Genomic DNA, 19,212 nt, shown 5'->3' with positions numbered 1-19,212 from the left:
TTTTGTGATTCTGATATCATTTGTCAATGCTTTGTCATTTGTCAATCATCTTCGCCGTATCAAATGGTGCATATAAGACAGGTAGAACAGCACAGCAAACCGAAGATCCACATATTTAGCCTCCTGCAGTTTTCAGACTTTATTTTCAAATATTATTCTGTGTTTTCTTGTGCAAGACAGCCATAAGCACAGAATTATTGTCGAACCATTTTGTAACTGCAAGACCATAAGACCTCCTTACCATCATTTCAGACGTGTTCCTTCCTCATTCTTGTTAGTCTCTATCACCGATAATATGACACTGCCTTGGAATTCTGTTCTTCAACAGAGTCACGACTGTAGATAGGCCTGTCAGAATATGGGCATGCAGAAATCGGTCTTATGTAAAATACAGATCTACAATCAGGTGTTGCAGTTTCCCTTAAGGTCTGTCTCAGCTAACCAGAAAACAGCTTGTACTCCAAAGTAGTGGAAAATATTGCTAAAGTTGTTCTTGCCTTGATAGATTTCAATATCCAACACCTTCCAGTTTGAACTGGTGTGGATAAACACTCCCATTTGGATTCAGTTTTCAGACACACTGATACATTGGACATCAGCCTGAGAAAGTCATTGTTTGTCCATCACTAGAGAACTTTGGGGATTTTGGCTGGTCCTGACATCCTATATTCACAGAATCAAAAAATGCGTGACTTTCCTTAGGAAATTATTCTTCTTAATGTGACACGTGGCGATCAGATTTCTGATATTCAAAAGCAACAAGTATCTTTGACCTTGAAGCCCAGGACATAATTATCATCAAAAATGGTCGTGAAGGATATGTTATAATCATTAATTAATTTTTGACTTCATTTCAAAAATTTCACACTAATATGTAAACCAAAATGAGCTGTTCCCAAGAAATCACTGTAATTCCAGACCTATAAACACATAAATTATGAACTATTCTTTCCTCTTTCTGCAAGATAATCTTGCAAGAATAGCAGCCATATTTTATGGACCTCTACCCCCATACATGCTAAGTTGAACTTAGCATTGTAAATGTTACGGTTAATTTAACAATTCTAAAACGAAATGTCCCATAGAAGGGACAAAAATTAATGGGTGGAACTTAGGTTAGTGTACTTCAAACTTAATACGTTTTGCTGTTTTGTAGCGTCTAAACACTGCCATCTCGTGGCAGTTTAATGTTACGACATTTCCCTGACTTACGTTTCTTGTGTCTTTCCCATTTAGTTTTTTATTACTCTCACTGATCAATTTTTGAATGAGAAGAAGACTGGGGGAGTGGTCTGTAGCCAGACGAACACAGAATGCTTATAATGCAGAGGCGTTTTGTGTAACTAAAATTGCATAGAGCGTGTGAATTTCAAGTAATGTAGGGCCTGCCTTATTTTCAAAATCTCAAAATAATGTACCTTATTACAAATCTTCGAATCAAAACTTCGGCTTTAAAATAAAGTTCTTATATGATTTGTGAAATATAAAATAACGCTTAATTGATTAAGCCAATTGAGAGATAATAGGCCTATGTTATTCCAATTCAAGTCTGCGCAGCGAATATGTGGATTGCGGACAGAGGGCTCCGATTACCTGCGCTTATCGCCTGTGTATTCCCACCCCTACTTGCTTCTTCCTGACTTCTAGACTCCGATTTCTCACTTTATGCTATTGCCAGTCAACCGGTCTATTGACAATCCAGACAGATATCACACATTTTACCGCTTCAGCTGCTTGATATTTATTTTAATTTTTTTTATCACTTTTATTTTATTTTTTGTGTGTTTGGTTAGGTTATTGTCACCCGGTCCACTAGCGAACCTGACCAAGATGGACCAAGGTTGGAATATGCGTTTGTGGATGGATGGATATATTGTCTATAGGCTATTTGAACCATAACTTTTCACTTATCGTTATGCGAGTTAAACAATTACATAACCTAATTCAAGGATGTAATTAAAACAAACTATCTAGAACTGTCTAAGCATAAAATATGATACAGACCTACTCAATCTTACAATTAACAACCCAGGTACATCTAAATATTTCCTGGGGTCGCTGGCAAGGTTTTTATTTGGGAGGGGGTGAGTATTTCCAGAAAAATCTTTCATCCCCTTGGTGATGCTGGAAAAGAAAGTCATCGGTAATTGCTTCTAATGACACTTTAAATGGGCAATCCATATCAAAGTGACCGGAATCCTATATGAGTAGATCGGTGTGTATTGCAAAACGTCACAACACGGTTTAGTGATGCAAATTAGACGAAGGGACACTGACCTGAAAGGCCATCCCCTGTTATTGGCAAAGGGAACAAATTACTAAAATTATACACGAATCCGACTATTCGAACATGGGTTATACTTTAGTTACGCAAACATTTAATAGTCCTAATTAAGTACCATTAACAAAAATATCTCAGTACTGACTGCTATAACCGTACAATATGACAATAAATCAATAACAGAAACACATGCGAGAGTATGTAGCGGTGGCAAATCTTTTGTGCAGCTAGGATACTCTGGATTCAAGCAGAAATTGTAAACGTCCAAGTTCAGCAACATCCAGATTACCAAACTAATCTAGGCTCAGATTACGTATGCACTGTTGCTCACCGTACAAATCCACATAAATCATCCCTGATATTTGAAAATAATTTATCCGTGGATATTAAATTGTCAAAACTGAGTCCGAGAAGAAGATTTATTTCAGTATTAGTTTAATCTATACACTTTTCAGAAAGCTATTATTGTAAAAGTCCGATCAAAATATAAATATTTGCCTTGCCTATGTAACGTGTGTAGGCCTGTGTTTCAAGTTCTTTTCAAGTATTCGAGTTAGGAAAAATAATCAGTTGTCCCATCATGGAACATTACTTTTTTACATCCCTAGTGTCAAAATTTTATAGATTTATGTGATCAGTTTTAAATTTAACTGATTGTTTAATTGATTAATTTATATATATATAAAATATGCAATAAATATTGAAATTATATACTTTACACGTTGCATCATATAATTAATTTATATTTATGAGTAAAAGCCACCAGCGAATAATTATCGAATATATAGCACGTATGAGGGGGAATAGCAAAATCAGGCTGTATGTTAAAGAATCAAATAGCAGCCAGCAGACAGACAGACTACATCTTTACCACCGTCTTCCTGCCTGGTGAAGGCCATCATAGGAAAGAGGCCTAAATCTGTCAGACTGGCGCACGGAGTGTCAGACGACAGCGGCGACCACATCAAAGTGCGCTTCCTATTCTTTGTCACCTGTCTTCTGTTCGGCCACTCACAGGCCCGATGTCAAAGGCAGGTACTGCGGACGACACCTGAACGTGCGAGGAACAGACAGGCAGCATTCCCGTGTAGCGGTGGGGGGCGGGGGGGCTCAGCGAGGGAGCATATAAAAAGGGGACTTTGGGATCAACCTTCGGGGCAAGCCGATGCTGGACTTTTAAAGCACCGCTATAACATTTTCTTTCCTCTGACAAGCCTGACGTCTTACTTGGGTTCCCCGAGGCTTCTGAAAGCGGGATTTATGGAACGTTTTGTGGATCCCAGATTCTTCACTGCTCAGAGCCTAACGGATGAAACGGATGCATATTTTGTCCACTCTAACCCCAACGCCGAACTCAAAGGTAAAATTATGCCAATGCATATGTGCAATAAAAATGGTTTATCTTTATATGTGAATAGCAACAGAATCGCATAATTCACATTTAGTATGCTTGTATATTATTTACTTTACTTATTTATTTACAGTAGATAACGTGTTTTGAATGGCTTAGCCTAACTCAATTACTTGTAATTGACCATTTTTTAAAATAATCATAATAATTTGACAAGATCGTTAACAAGCCCCTTTTCGGTGACAGACACGGTAAGCGATCTGGGAATGTCATCTCCCGAACCGGAGAGAGCAGCGGGGGCAGAGGGTCAGAGGAAGAGGAAGAGGACCAGGACCATTTTCAGTCGCGCGCAACTGTCGGAGCTGGAGCGAGCCTTCGTGGTAACGCCGTATCCCGACATAACGTTACGAGAGAGGCTTGCGGCACTCACCCACCTTCCAGAAAGCAAGATACAAGTACGTCTCTTTTAGGAAGGCATCAGCCTCATTTCTGACTACTTTTGATTGTCATGCAGATATTGCAGAAGTAGCTGTTAATTGTAAAAACGTTGCAAATAATACACGCGGTGTCTCTTTTTCAGGTATGGTTCCAGAATAGGCGAGCTCGTAGTACAAAGAGTGGCAGACTCAGCAGACCACTGAGGAGGAGTCCCGCTGGAGTCATGGGGCCAGACTGCTGTCCCACTCCCAGTATCAGCCGTAAAGGACCTGCCCTCGGTCCTGCAATACCAGCACCAGGAGCTCGCAGATCTGAGCCATGCTGGGGAAATGTTGGTGAGCAGTTCTGCTCTGACTGGGTTGTGCAACAACGCACCCCCATGCATCATCAGTCACCCCAGCTGCCTCCTCGAACCTCTTCTGACCACCCTAAATCCTTAATATGGGATGACAGAAGCAACTCACACATGGGATGCTGTAAGAGCATTGGGAGGCCCAGCCAACCAGCCCAGGAGCAGTTGGGTCGGTTCAGTCAGCCTTGTGCCGCCACGCTGGGGGATGGGCCCCCAAGACCCCAGCCTCACTCTGCTACCCCAGCGAAGGATGGGTGTAGCTCCCTGGACCAAGTGGTTCCCATTCATTCGCAGCAAAGATACTGGAACATAGAGCAAGACTATCATACTGCAAATGGGGGTCAGACCTCACTGGGCTACATCTCTGATCTGATCTATAATGCTGCTGTTGTCACCAATCGGCTGGAATTCTGATTCCTCTCATATAATGACCCCCCCCCCCCCCACCACCACAACCACGGTTTGCTTCCATAGTCTCTAAGGGCAGAGTAGTGACTGCAGTTATGAGAGCAGTCACCTAATCTGTGAAATATGGATAGGAATCTTCCTATTTCTCCTGTAATAGGGGAGCCAGGAGAGTTTGGGCTTACAAGTGCTACAGTTCTATTCATCACCTGATTACAAGTTTGTGTCTATGCTGTGGCTAAATATGGCAAACTGAACGTTACCTACGTCAACTGATCTCTTTTAAATTGATATTTGCAATTTTGCTTGTAGATACAATGTGAAGTTTGTATTTAAATCTAAATCTATTTGAAGTGACTTTGATGGGCATGGGTTCATTTTTAACATTTATTTTAGCAACTTTTAGAAGAAAAAGAAAAAAATCTTATGGATCTGTCTAAATATATAATTGTTTTAGTGTGATGATTATTTGAAAGGGGAGTATTGATGCCCTCTGGTTTCAGCTATTATATAAGAGCACAGAGAACCGGGACATCATAAAGCCAAGGTATTGCAGAGACAACTAACATAAGTCAACATAAAAGTACAAGAGTCCTTTATAACAAGTTAAGTAACCTAAAACAATAGCTCTTTTACTCATACACATACTGGCTCACACATCTTTTCCAAAGAAAATGTTTCAAGTGCCTCTTTATTACAATTTCGTATACGAAATTGATACACAGAGAATGCATCATATAGTTATTTGTTGGAATTTTTCAGAAAAAAAAATGTTTCTATGGTGAAAGAAAAGTAAATCTAAAGATAGAAAAAACTGAAAAGAAAGGTTAGATTTCTATCGGCTTATGAGCTGTTTAATTCCGACTGGATTTAAAATGCTGTGTGCAGTATTATATATACAAGTTATTATTGTGATAATGTGACGAAAGCCCTAAGAGTTCAGGATTGTGAGCTTGCCATATAATAACAATCCTTAATACCAAATAATCTTTCAAAAAAGGAAGAAAATAAAAAATAAAATGGCTAATCCAGGCGTTAAAATCTCATTTCTTTGCGAGATACTTATTTTTCTCCTCAGATGTAGCCGTATTCGTTAATTTTTAATTTTAGCCTGATACGAAGGAAAATCATGCTTGTATTCATTAGTTTTCAAATTAGCAAAGAATAAAAACTGATTGTGAAAGGGAACCGCATCTGACATAGTCTTCAATATGCTATACACATTCATTTCTTAATTGTCTCCATCTAAGTCATAGCAATGAAAACACTGGAGGTCGAGTGGTGGTTTGTATTTCTATAAAAAGGGATGTGCACCACCGAGCGATATTTAAAGCGGAACAGGCAAACACTGCCACAATGATGTGAAACAATGTGGCCTATCAAAACACATACAGTCACTCATAACCAGTATATTAGTACAAATACTACATAGTTACTTTCAGTTTTCGGTAACAGTTCTTTTACAAACAGATCGTTTCAGATTTTCAAAAACAATTTGAAGCTGCGGTTTCCAAAAGGAGCAAATAGTATAATGTAGCCAGTATTAGGGCTAGAATGTAATTTTAAAAATTCCTCTATGCATGTATGGATGGACGGACAGTAATTGTGTTACTCTTTGCATTGTGATTATCCATCCATCCATTTTCCAAACCGCTTATCCTATTGGGTCGCGGGGGGCATTGTGATTAAAATAATTTAAATATGTGAATGAAAATAGTTTCAATAGTTTGACTTTTGATTTATATTAAGTAGAAATATGACTAATTGTGATTTTCCCTTTTTTTTGTAGTCTTTCCACCAAATGAAAAAATGAAAAGGGCAAGTGGCAAAATTATACAGCTGGTGAAACAGAACACCAAAAACGAAGTACATGATTGGTGTATCTGTAATTGTATTAGGAAGGAAATTCACCGACCAATAAATTTGTTTGGTGCGCACGTGTTCAATGATGAGGTTGCGCAGATATCAATCCATATGTCTGACAAACTGGGCAGTGAACAGCAAACAAGCCTGAACAAACCCGTGGCCGGTACTACAAAACGGGGTTACTGGCTTATCGGGGTAACTTGTAGGATTTAGGGTAGCACAGTTCAAATGGACTTCATGTTCGTTCATTTACATTTTGCCCAGACTACCTTAAATCTTACCTCGATAAGCCAATAACCCCGCTTCGCAATACAGGCCACTGGGGATTCGGCGGGACTGCCGGGTGTCGTATCCCGTCATGCACCGCGGACCCTCAGATTTCTGGCATGCGCAAAGCGGCGCTTCGGGAATCTGCCGAACAAAGATGGCCGCCTGTGCTATGCGGCGGGGCTTATGGTCCGCGGTCAGCGGGTACAGGAGAAGACAGGCGTTACGGGTGTTAAACGTCGATTTCAACAGCAGACCCGAGTCGTATAGGCAGCCGTCGCCGTGCTCTTCGTGCAGCCCTTTCGCTGTGGCCCAGGCGCGGCTCCTCTCATCACGGTAATGGACAGTTTTTTTTTGTTTTCGACCGCTCGCCTGCTCCTTTCCAGTCACGTCCCATGTGCTGTTTTCCCATTCGATCCGCTCGGGAATTAGTCTCCAAACGACCCATTTCCTGTCCTCCGAGGACTAAAAATGACCACGTCTCTGTATTATGGGCTGTTTTTTCCCGTACGTCGCACCCAGGCCGGTTTATTGTTGTGAGGCGACACAAGGTCAGTTGTCATTTCGGTTGTTGTTGTTAGCGCGTTAGCCTGCAGCTCATGGCTGCATGGGAATGCAGACGAGCATCGGGGCTTGACCAAGGAGGCATGATGTAAAACGGGGAAAACGCGGATTATGATAGTGGCGAAGGCGTTGTTATCCGGAGGAATGGACGACTTTTAATGTAATGTCTCAGCTAATAAGTGTTGACGCTTTAATATTTGCTTTGTGTAATGACGTTTTCTACGCATGGTTTAAATCGAGAAGCTGGTCTGTATGGTGTCACCCCGTTCCTGATCATTTCCTGTTCTGTAGCCCGTTTTCACACCTGGCAACTGGTGTGCCTTTGGTGTCTGTAAACACCTTAGTCGGTGGACATAAAGTGAGACAGTAGTGGATACAAAGATGCACGGAGAAGCCAGTAAACGCAGCCCTCCCTGCCCGTGGCCTTGGTGTCAACGGGAAGTTCAGTCCCCATGGAGCCTCCCCTTCGAGTTTATGTAACTTAACTGCTGTTGTTACATAGGGCATTAGTTGAGATGTTAACTTTACTCTTCTGATTCTGGCTTTTGCGGTCTGAACCGTTATTATTATGGACACGCCTCATGCAGCCATTTGTCTAGTAGCATAGTTGTATGATTATCAGTGTAGAATTAGTTTTTTTGATTTGCACTGCTTGGTGTATTGCCAGCCAGTAGATAGCTCAGTGGACAAGGTTGGTTTCTCAGAGTTGTGTCTTGTATGTGAGCTTGGAACATTCAGATTACCACGTTTGACCGGGAAAGATGTTCTGCTGTTCGCTGTTAGGTTGGCAGCGGCGGAGTAAACCGGTGTACTTTGTGCATTAATTGCCGTTTTTTTTTTTGTTCTTTGTGGGTGCCTGTTGTGGCCATGGCTCCTGCCCTTTCCTGTATTGGGCAGCAACAGACCCGAGGGCAAAGTGCTGGAGACGGTGGGAGTGTTTGAAGCACCAAAACAGCATGGCAAATATGAGACAGGACAGGTAAGGGGGTGTCCCAGTCTTTATTTACCTTTCCATAAGAGACATACATGCATCATACATGGCAGAGTGTAAGTGCTTCTTTTTGCTTTTATCCCACAGCTTTTCCTGCACAGTGTTTTTGGTTACAGGGGAATAGTTCTTTTTCCCTGGCACGCCCGCCTCTACGACCGTGATGTCACGCCCCCCACCACCGAAAGGTGCCCGCCTTCCCGTTGGTGGCCTGTTACTCCAGGAGACGCATTCACCTGCTACCGTTAGGCTGAAGTCCTGCGCTCCATGTCTAGTCGTAATACGTGTTTTTTCAGCCTCGCTGAGCATGCAAAATATAGCCCTGGCTTTGTTTCTCTAAGCATGCTGGTGGGTCTGGTTAGTCAACTTGACTGTGTGGTTTGGCGTGTGACCAGAAGGGTGTATAATCCAGAGTCCAGAGGAAACGTAACATTTGATTTGCAATATTTAGCCACAGGATAGACACAAACTTGTTGACACGGTAACCAGTCAAGGGATTTAAAATGATCTGGATTTCGAAATGGAATAAGATAGATCTGTTTGTTTACCTCTATGATTCTGCGTGGATCCCAGCTAACGTGACCACTTAATAAAACCTTTAATCTTAGGATATATGTCTGCACATTGTTGCTTGTGTCTTTATTGCCTGCTTTTATGCCCTCTCGTTTTTTTTTTCCAGCAAGTCAGAGCCTCCTGGCACTCATGGGTCAAAGGAGGTGAAAGGGAAGACCCACACGTACTACCAAGTCCTCATAGACACCCGGGATTGTCCGCACATTGTGGGTGTTCCTGATAAATGCCACGGTGCCCGCTGTCTGATTTCTGCCTGTTGCATAATTCTGATGATTGGGTTGAAGTGGCTTCAGTTCGACCTCTCCTGCTTCAATCATCCTACTTATTAATGCCCGATATGCTGCTATACCGGTTTTGCAAATAGCGCAGAATTTAAATATGCCTTCCCTAGTGATGGTGAAAACAGTGCTTAATAAACCATTTGCCGTGTTTTCTGTCCCCAAAGAAAGTGCATGTGAGCTTGTGAGGTCAGAAAATACACCAAGTGGTTTATGAAGTGTAGTTTTGGCCATCACTACCACCGCCCTAAGCCCAAGGCAACATGTCCAATTTTGAATGAACACTCTCTTTTTTTTTTGTTGATTAATAAATATTCTGTGTTGTGTTTTTTGCTTTTAGTGTTTTTTTTTCCATTTAACGATTTATTTGCTGTGTTTATGCAATCAGTATATTCAAATTTTGTTTACCTGAAGCCTGTCTGAGTGTCAGAAGCACAGGGAGTAATGTCTTCTCTGCTTTGCGCAGTCTCAGAGATCACAGACGGAAGCGGTGACATTTCTGGCGAATCATGACGACAGCAGAGCCCTTTATGCAATCCCGGGTATGTGGCTAGCGAACGCTCGCTGTCATGCTGTTTCTTCTCTGTTTTTTTTGGCGATTCCAGTTCAACAGTCTCGCTCTCGTGACATGCTCACAAGCAGTACTGCCAGAGCGTTGCGGTTAGCATGCAAGTTATGAAAAGTTTATTACACTGAGAAGCTAAATTATCAACAAATTACCAACGGTTGTACGTTTTTCTGTGTCTATCTCTTTTTCAGGTCTGGACTATGTGAGTCATGAAGACATCCTTCCCTATAGCTCGACCGACCAGGTCCCCATTCAGCACGAGCTGTTTGAACGTTTCCTCATGTTCAACCCATCCAAAGGTATCACAGTGCTGTTGCTCTCTATTTGCCCACCTTTCATGCCTGGGAATAGTGATGGCCAAATTTCGTGAACCATTTGCTGTCTTTTTTGACGCCACTAGATGGTGCTCTTGGCTTGTTTTGGGGAATCTGGCTGTCGCTACTTGGAAGCATGTTTGTTGCTGCTTTTTTTAGGGGGTATTTTTTATTAGGAGAAATACGTTAACTCCAATAAGTCAAGGAGGGGACACGAAATGGTCATTTGAGATGAGATGAGAAGCACCTTGCTTGACCGTGACTATTCTGCTCCTTCAGTTCCCCCCTTCGTCCCTCGTGACACACTGCGGGCCTGGCAGGAGAAGAACCACCCCTGGCTGGAACTGTCGGATGTGCATCGTGAAAGCACAGAGAACATCCGGGTCACAGTCATCCCCTTCTACATGGGCATGCGGGTGAGGTTACCGTTCCATGTCAGGGTTAGAGGGCAGTGCTGGGCTGTGGTTGCCGCGGGGAGGATAGATTTCCTGAGGAACTCGGCAGAGCACATTGCTGATGCCTCTGATTAACCCCCAGGGACCGGCCGACCCTTCTACATCACTTTGGATAAAAGCTTCTGCTAAATAAGTGAAATATAAATTTAATTGCATTGACTGATAGAGAGCGTGACAAGTGTAATGGATGCGAGTTACTGGTTTTGGTAGATCGTGATTGAAGTACTGGCAGCTTCACCTGCTGCATCTTATCCTCGCGTCGCCATCACTGCCTCATTAATGTGTTCATCACTTCGTTTTTTTTACATCAGGAAGCTCAGAATTCCCACGTGTACTGGGTAAGTAAGATCTCTTCTAATGCTTTGGTTATAACGCAGTGGCAGCATGAATTTGCTTTCTGTTCGTTCCCCCCCCCTTTTTTTTTATTATTAAGTAGTTGTGCCCTTGAATAACACAATTCTACAGAATTTTTGTAAGTGGTGTCGGGAGAAAATGGGAAAGAATGATTTCTTTGTGTAAATGTGTTGGCTAACATTCAAAACAAGAACTCAACCCGCTGGTGAGGGACAATGTGTAAGTGGGTGTGTGTGTGTCTGTGAGGGGGCACACAGATGACAGGCGTCTGCCTTGCCCTCTGTGTGTTTTTCCACAGTGGCGCTACTGTATTCGGCTGGAGAACATGGGCAACGAGGTAGTGCAGCTACGGGAGAGGCACTGGAGGATATTCAGCCTGTCGGGAACGCTGGAGACGGTCCGAGGCCGGGGCGTAGTGGGCCGGGTGAGTGAACGCCCGGCTGTGTGGCATCTGCTTGGCCTCCTCAAAGTTACGGGGTGGATAAGTATGTAATATCAGATGCTATTTCGCTCTGGGTGCTGTATATGTATGTAGTTTTTTTGTGTTGAAATATAATGCTTTCTTTTCCACATGATATCTGACCTTAAGGATGCCCCCTGCATGTGCATACGTCTCTCTCTGTGCACACAGGAGCCAGTGTTATCCAAGGAACAGCCAGCGTTCCAGTACAGTAGCCATGTCTCCCTGCAGGCGCCCAGTGGGCACATGTGGTAGGTCACGTGACCCTCATGACACCCCCCCAAAAAAAAACATTACATCCTTTGCGTAAATCGTGAGCTCCAATAAGAGTAGCATGACACAGTGATGTGTTGAGTGGATCTCTCCCCATTCAGTAGAAGGGTTTGAGTATCTACGTTTTTTTTCCTTCATTTTTGTTTTGGTTCATTTTTGCACTTCTTACTGTGTCTCTGGTGAAAATCCAGTCATTCTACGTTTGCTAGGTTAAACCCGTAATATTCAAAGTAGTGTTATTGTATCAGCATTTGCCATTGCCTACCTTGGAAGATGAAGTCAGAATTGTCTCCTTAATCTTGAATAATACTTTGCCTGACTGAGTCTCTGAATACCGAATTACTGATTTCGTTAACAGTGTCTCGGAGCTGTTTATTGACTCTGCTCCCACTGTTGTGTGCTTTTGAGCTCTGTGCATAGTCTGCATCGACTGTGCTAAAAGCGCCTCGCTGTCTCTACATGTCTGGGAAGTCCCCATTTTTCTGTGATGTCAGTAACTTTTTTTTCCTACTGTAAACGAGTATTTGCAGTGTGGCTGTAAGAGTTAGAAGGATTGCAAGTGAAAGGAAACGGTGCGTCGTTTGCTTCACTTTGTTAGATTGCAGCAATAGGTCGTCGTCCCACATAGTTACTCTTTCTCGTTTTCCATTTTGTAGTGAATATTGTGTCCACCAAATTGATCCATTATTCCCAGAGGGGTGTTGTTGAATCGCACGAAACATTTAGGAATGATTGAGAGAAATTGTGACCCTCCAGCACAAAACTGTACACTTGGGTCAAAAATTAGAAATTAGGGTTATGGTATCAAATGAAAGAGCACGAAAAATCCTCAAATATCGCCATGCGACTTCCGTACGGTTTTGTGCTGGAGGGTCACAATTGAGTAAAATTATGAATAAATATACATTTCATAAGTGTTTCCATTTGCATTTTTTAATTTGTAGCTCTACCCATGGTTGTAACGAGTCAATACTAGTGCAACACGCTTGTGAACATGGTCTCTGCTTCTTTAGTGTGTGCATGGCTGTCAGTAAAAGCGTGTATCATTCGGCCCGTCTGATTCGGGTGCTTTCCATTAGTAGGTTTGGCCCATCGGTGGGCGGCCGGAGGTGTAAGTAATATGGCATGTGAGCATATTGAACTGCCATGTTCCCCTTACACGTTCATACCTGTAACGGAGAAACCGGCATTGCGTCCGCTTGCAAGTCAAGCTGACTTTTAGGCTGTGGTCTGTATAAGTTTGGCAGGATGTACGTTCTCCATATCCATGATTAAGTTGCCTTGGTAAGTAATGAGGGAATTGGAATCGTCGGCTTAATGATGTTTGTCCTTTCGAAGAGCCAGGCTATAATGCTTATATTAATGTAGTGTTGTGCTATGTTATGGCTCTAAGTGGTTTGTTATGGTGTTATGTGCTTCTGCTGATGGAGGGCTGTTCCCTGGGGCTTTCAGTACGCGATCTGTGTTTCTCTTGGGATGCTAGTGGGTGGATGTAGGATAATGTACATTTTCATTGTCGTGTTGTACGTTTGTCGTGTTCCAAGTTTGCATAGACTGAGGTGCTGTGGTGCAGTCCAGCTGCAACTCTCAGCTGTGGTGCACGATGGCGCTGCTGTGCATTTTCAGCTGGAGCGTTTGGGGAAGGGTGCAGACTTCTGGTCCTGTCCGTCTTACCATTTGGCCGCCATGGCAATGAAGCAGATGAGGTGTGTGTCTGATGGGTGTGTGCCTCTTCTCACCTTCAGCCAAGTACATTGTAGTGAGGAGGTCTTGGGGATCTCAGCTACGTTTGTGGTTGGGCTGTTCTCCAGCAGGTCCTGGTGCGTGTGTCTTGCTGTTGCCGACCCTGGTAGAGCGTGTCAGGCCGCAGTTGGCAGTAGTGCTGTCATGGTTGGCAGGGGAGGCCGTGCAGTGAGGCTGGCAGGCGCTGACAGTGGCCTGTTGTCTCTCGCTCCTGCAGGGGTTCTTACCGCCTCGAGAGGCCCAACGGCACCTTCTTCGACGTCCGCATCCCGCCTTTTTCGCTTGAAAGCAAGAAGGATGATACTCCCAACGGCTTCCTTCCAGGCCCCTTCTCTTCCCTTCCCTGAAAACCTGCCCCCTGCCACTACATATAAATGACCCAATCAGATCTGTGAATAAGGGATAATGAATGAACCTACACCTCTGGCAATAACATAAGGGAAAATGTTCGCACTGCCAGAAACCATTAATTCCTTCAAAAGGGAGAAATTTTATTTTATCGCAGCCTTATTTGACTGCCTTCAAATCTGAAGTATTTGATTTTTGAACTGTGGAATGTTTTGTCTGATCAGATTTAAGACTTTTAATGGTGCTCTGCATTGATAATCTTTACATGCTGTGGCAGTGTCCAGCTCTCCAGAGGTACACCCTGTGTTAGCACTTCTTTTATCTGTTGTTTGAAATCCCCAGGGAACGTTTGGTCCACTGGTTTGATCCCCTGTCCCCAGGGTGAGGTTTCGAAATGACGCAAAGCGTATTCTGTTGAATGTGCTCTAAATGAATCTGCTTTTAAAAGTCTACCTACTATTTAGTGCGTTTAAATATGGATTTGCACTCTAAACAACCTATACAAAACCCTCATTGTCATCTCCTTAGCAACTAGCAGCCTGCTGAACTCTGAATGAGTGAGGTGTGGCTGTGTAGTGATGCCTCACTCCAGTCCCTTAAATGCTGAAGTCCTGCAGGTTTAGCCTGCAATTTAATTAGCACCTGTGTTAGACATAAAGTACCATGTGATGTAAGTCACTATGCTAGGAGTGACAGGTAAAGATGGCGAAAACACACACGTCGTGCACCGTGCGCAAATGAAATCTGTGCGGCCATAATAAGTTCGTATATATCGTAGCTGAAATTACAGGACTTTTATGAACTATATTTTTTGCTGCTATAATTACACAACCCCTCTGCCCCCTCCCTGCCCGATTTATCAATATTTAATTTTTTTTTCAGTTGCCTCCATCTGCTTCTCTCTGCGACCTCCCAAAGTCTGTTCCACAGTAAGGTTTAACTGAGTTAGCCATTGGTCTTATGTGGGGGTAGTGGTGTGTCGGAAAACTTACTGGTTCTTCATCAGGGCAAAATATAATCAATGTATTAATTATTATTGCTCACAATCAGTGATGGTGCTGTCTATTCAAAAATGGGGACGTGCCCCAAAATAAGCCAAGAGCACCCTCTAGTGGAGTCAAAAACATATAGCAAATGGTTCACGAGGCATCATTTTGTCCGTCACTACCCACTATCAAATTTGTGGTATGCAGCTCATAGTAATTTTAGGTATCGTTTTACATTAACTGCATTTTCATGATATATTCATAGAAGATTCATAAGCAGCATATGAGTATACGTAAACATCCTAACATACCATAACAGCCTAAATATACATCAATAACAAATATTATATGGTTATACAGTTATATTTATCATAATGTTTATGTATGCCTACTACAGCTGTTAGGGTATGTTAGGATGTTAAGGTATACCTCCATGCTGCCTATGAATGTTTTATGTAGATGCAGTGAATGCTCTGCCAAAGCATTATTGAAGGCATTATTAAGATGCAGTCAATGTAAATTGGTTTTAAGTATTATGATGGAAGCAGTAATGGACTGCAGAGTGGCAACTCAGTTGCTAATTGCATTTATAATTCAAAGTTAATATAAGCTAAAGGAAAACTTGCTGTGATCAGGTTTAAACCTGTTAAATGCTTCATATCGTCTTCCCTTTGGGGTGTTGCATGTCAACAGTGGTGTTGAATTAGAGAATGCAGTTAAGGGGTTCTAAATGGAGCGAATGTGGAATGTAACGCGGATGATGGAACGTAACCATGAAATAAACAAGGTGTGATGTGCAGTTGTCACAGTTGGTTGTCTATGCTGACCTGACGAATGGCACCAGACGTTATCGTGCGGTCACCTGTGCACGGAGGTCAGACCCGGTTGCTCGGAGGAGTTGTCAGCTTTCCAGGGCATCATGCAGAGTCGGGTGACGCTCAACCTTTGGAAAATACCAGCTTGAACTGTAAGGGATGCGTAATTCTCTCAGGCAGCCAGAATGTGTAGTAGCAGACAAGGCATTTCAGTAGGGGTGCATTTTCTTTCTGTTAGGCCTCTTAAATGGCAATGGCAGCAGTGCGGCTGCCTGCTTCAGGTTTCAGCATTTGCTTGTTAGAATCGTATGACATCGCCTATAAATAAATGAGGATCTCCTCGACACTGGTCACCGAATGCAGGAGAGCCATTAGCTGCGGGGAGCTGTTTGGGGTGTGTCGCTATATAGAGATGCATGAATGAGGCATTTACTGCTCCTCGGGACAAAAGAGAAGTTGGAACAGTTTTTGTTGTTATTTCTAACCACAACCCCCATCCATCTCAACGTGCTAAGTTTGTCAGCCGCTTACACTCTATCTCCACCTTCTGCGATGGATCGTTCTCCTTCCAGCTTGCTGCTTGATATCATCATCCCATCCTTTTGACTACCAAAGGCTTGGTGACGGACTGTATATACCCTTGTTTCAGGAGCTCAACACGCTGTTTTTCCTGTGTATTACACCTTTGAACCTGACCAGCTCTAAGCCAAACTTATGGTATAGATCCTCGTATTTGTCTTGTATGTACCAGGCATATGAATCTACACTTACCAGCTCTGAAATGCACCAGATTTCTTGTTTGCCTGCTTCTGTCCAAGATGCCCTTTTTAGTGCTTCCATTTGAGTTCTTTTAAGCAATAGTCCATTTCATTATCCATTCCGACACTGTTTTTCCAGCTGTACATACATACCTTCTTTTTATCTTATCAATGGTACTGGCCAAATATGCCTAATAGCTGCTAATTCCGTGTACGTTTAACTCTAAGGTCAGTTTAAATTTCTGGATATTTTTTTCTGGCATCTGGTAATGCTGTTCATTTTTAACACGATGCAAGTGTAGGGAATGACACGAGACCTTTATTTTAAGCATTTGCGTATGCAAAATTTGATGGAGCTTTTAATGAAGAACATGTCTATGGTTTTGTGTTCTGGGAAGTTGATTCTCACTGTTGAACAGTCATTACAGATGTGTGTCTTTTATAACAATGTGGTTGTTTTGTCAGGTTGCCTGACAATATGAGAAGGATGCTTGCAAAGTGCAGAGCCCGATTGGAATCTCACTGTTTCTACTGTGACTCTGTAAATCTTGCGGGTTCATCCTACTCTGACTACTCACTCTTTCCCGTCCTCCTGGATTAGTTCTGCACCATCTCAGAGGTGTTCTGTGGCATCTGCTTGGCGTCTAACCTTGTTGTTTCCAACAGGGGTACATTCCGCATCGAGAGGACGGACGGCTCCCACTTTGACGTTCGTATCCCTCCCTTCTCTCTTGAGAGCAACAAGGATGAGAAGGCACCTCCTGCTGGATATAGCTGGTAGAACGTTTGGGCAGCATTCTGCAGTCAGGCCCTGGTTTTTGTGGAAATGTCCTCCTACCCTAATTTTCCATGCCTCCCCCCCCCCCCCCCCTCCACCCCAGATGGTAGTTGCCTCTACAGTATTTATTTGTTCTGTACCTTTTATGCTCTTGAGTGGAAAATTTAAAATGCAGTTTTGAGGAAGTAACTATTCGGAGTCTTCAGAGTCCATCACAGCCTCTACTTAGATGTTTGAGGGGAGATATGAGTAGAAGATAAAAATGCATAGTGCTGTAGATATTGTGGTTGGTGAGTGAGAAGGTTTGGGTGCACTTTTAAATCCTTTAATTTCATTCGTAATGTGAATGAGTTTAACAACTACTGCTATAGATAAAAGAACTCGGAGTGTAAATGTTCTACACAGCATAAGGTTTCTTACCTGTGGCTTTTTCATATTGTTTAAATATGCTTCTGCCTTCAGCAGTGGTATGGGATTTTTGCACCTGTCGTCCCACCCTATTTAAAATGCTGTCTACAGCATGTCAGTAGGCCGAGTGAAGATGGTACATCACAGAAGGTTGTGATTGCTTGTTTACAGATGAGCAGTGGTGATAAAAGACGATGTGGCTACACTCCAAGGGTCTCCCGACTGTCTCGGATCAGATGGGATCTGCGCGAGACTGGTCAAAAGCCTGTGGTGTTTAGGGGTCATGGGGGAGGCCGGGAGGCAAGCGTTGATGTGAAACATTTGTTGCCATGACGACAGAACAGGTTCTCCATCAACAGAAGTACCAGTTGTTTTCCCTGATCTCTAGAGTACCCTTTACCAAAACATTTCTTCCAGTGCTGCTCTGTTGTGTTCATTACAAGAGGTGCACATATTTAAAGCCTTTTACTCTGTCCGAGGCTCAGTCTTGAGATCCCCCTTTAGCTAAGTTAAGAATATTGCCAACCATTAGGCAAAGTGAGCAAGTGGTTAGGGGCAGAGGGGGATCGATGACCTCAGAAACTGTCCCTCCTTTTTATTCCTGTATTTTTTTTTTTGCAACTGAGAGAGATTGGTTTGCAGATGGGTTTTTTTTTCTATCAAACAAACTCAGCGCAACGATGTTTCATTTTTTACATGCAGAGAAACGGTTTGTGGTGGTGTGTAGTTCCACGCTCAGTGTGGGAATGTGGACGAGTGATTCTCTGGCTGATGGACACATTTGTGAGGCACGAGATTTACAACATCGCATTTACAAAACTGAATCTGCAGCAGTGTAAACAGGAGATTTTCTAGCTAGTTGCCCCTAGGGAGTGAGGCAGTAATGTTCGTCTTGATCACCTTGATCGCAGGGCTTCCATTTAATTGTCGCTTGTACTGAAAGGCTCCAGTTCCATGAGATTATGAGAAAGAAAGGATCCGCAGTTCAGTTACTTTTGGAATTAGTGCCATATCGTCATCGCATCATATTTGATTGACCTAGAAAGTATCCAAGTTGGAAGCCAAGTGGAACATCCATAGACACACTCAGTCCACACCATCCCACAACTGTGCAGAATATCCCACTGTCAACTTTGACAGTTCCTTTTTTATAAATTGAGTAAATGGTACCTAAATGAGAGTGAAATGTAAGCTTGTATGACTGCGATGTTGGTGAAAATTGATCTGCGAATAAAGATGTTGCAGCAAAAAATAAACATACTTTTGAAAGAAAATGCTGCCTTTTCTAACGTGTTTGATTTTTATTTTTATTTTTTTGGAGGACCAATACTAGTCATGGAGAACGATCATTTAGGCTGGATGAAATACAGCTGGGTGGCGGCAAGTGCTACAAACTATCTCCTTTCCCCTGGAAAGCGCTACGTTTTATCCAGCTGACATTAATGCTGTTCCAGGCTCCAGCACCATCTTCTGAACTATCAAATAAGCAAAAGCAAGTCATTCACTAATGAGAATTGCCCTCTCCCCTATAATAATGTACAATTGTTTCGAAGAGACAGTATATCACAGGGGTCTCCAACTCCGGTGCT

At 42.8% G+C, this 19,212-nt stretch overlaps 2 protein-coding genes across 4 annotated transcripts; both read left to right on the top strand.

The window, feature by feature from the left end:
* The first annotated feature begins 3,631 nt into the window (after nucleotides 1–3,631).
* LOC125713421 (homeobox protein SEBOX-like) lies at nucleotides 3,632–5,806 on the top strand. Its single transcript, XM_048984547.1, has 2 exons — nucleotides 3,632–4,087; nucleotides 4,213–5,806. Exons 1-2 carry the CDS (start codon nucleotides 3,899–3,901, stop codon nucleotides 4,834–4,836), a joined length of 813 nt encoding a protein of 270 aa, XP_048840504.1. The 5' UTR covers nucleotides 3,632–3,898; the 3' UTR covers nucleotides 4,837–5,806.
* Nucleotides 5,807–6,844: 1,038 nt separating this feature from the next.
* poldip2 (polymerase (DNA-directed), delta interacting protein 2) lies at nucleotides 6,845–18,897 on the top strand. 3 transcript variants are annotated; one of them, XM_048984516.1, is made up of 11 exons: nucleotides 6,845–7,296; nucleotides 8,428–8,503; nucleotides 8,603–8,700; nucleotides 9,192–9,291; nucleotides 9,830–9,905; nucleotides 10,123–10,230; nucleotides 10,525–10,661; nucleotides 11,012–11,038; nucleotides 11,353–11,478; nucleotides 11,686–11,765; nucleotides 13,748–18,897. In XM_048984516.1, exons 1-11 carry the CDS (start codon nucleotides 7,052–7,054, stop codon nucleotides 13,875–13,877), a joined length of 1,203 nt encoding a protein of 400 aa, XP_048840473.1. In that variant the 5' UTR covers nucleotides 6,845–7,051; the 3' UTR covers nucleotides 13,878–18,897. The 3 variants fall into 3 exon arrangements, with proteins under 3 accessions (XP_048840473.1, XP_048840472.1, XP_048840474.1); XM_048984515.1 differs by having other exon boundaries at nucleotides 6,846–7,296; nucleotides 8,422–8,503; XM_048984517.1 differs by having other exon boundaries at nucleotides 6,847–7,296; nucleotides 8,422–8,503; nucleotides 17,104–18,897.
* The last annotated feature ends 315 nt before the right edge of the window (nucleotides 18,898–19,212 follow it).

Source organism: Brienomyrus brachyistius, chromosome 18 (genome assembly GCF_023856365.1).
Source record: "Brienomyrus brachyistius isolate T26 chromosome 18, BBRACH_0.4, whole genome shotgun sequence".
In the NCBI taxonomy this organism is placed as follows: Eukaryota; Metazoa; Chordata; class Actinopteri; order Osteoglossiformes; family Mormyridae; genus Brienomyrus; species Brienomyrus brachyistius.
Note: the sequence above shows the minus strand (reverse complement) of the source record. Positions and strands in the feature narration are given on the sequence as shown.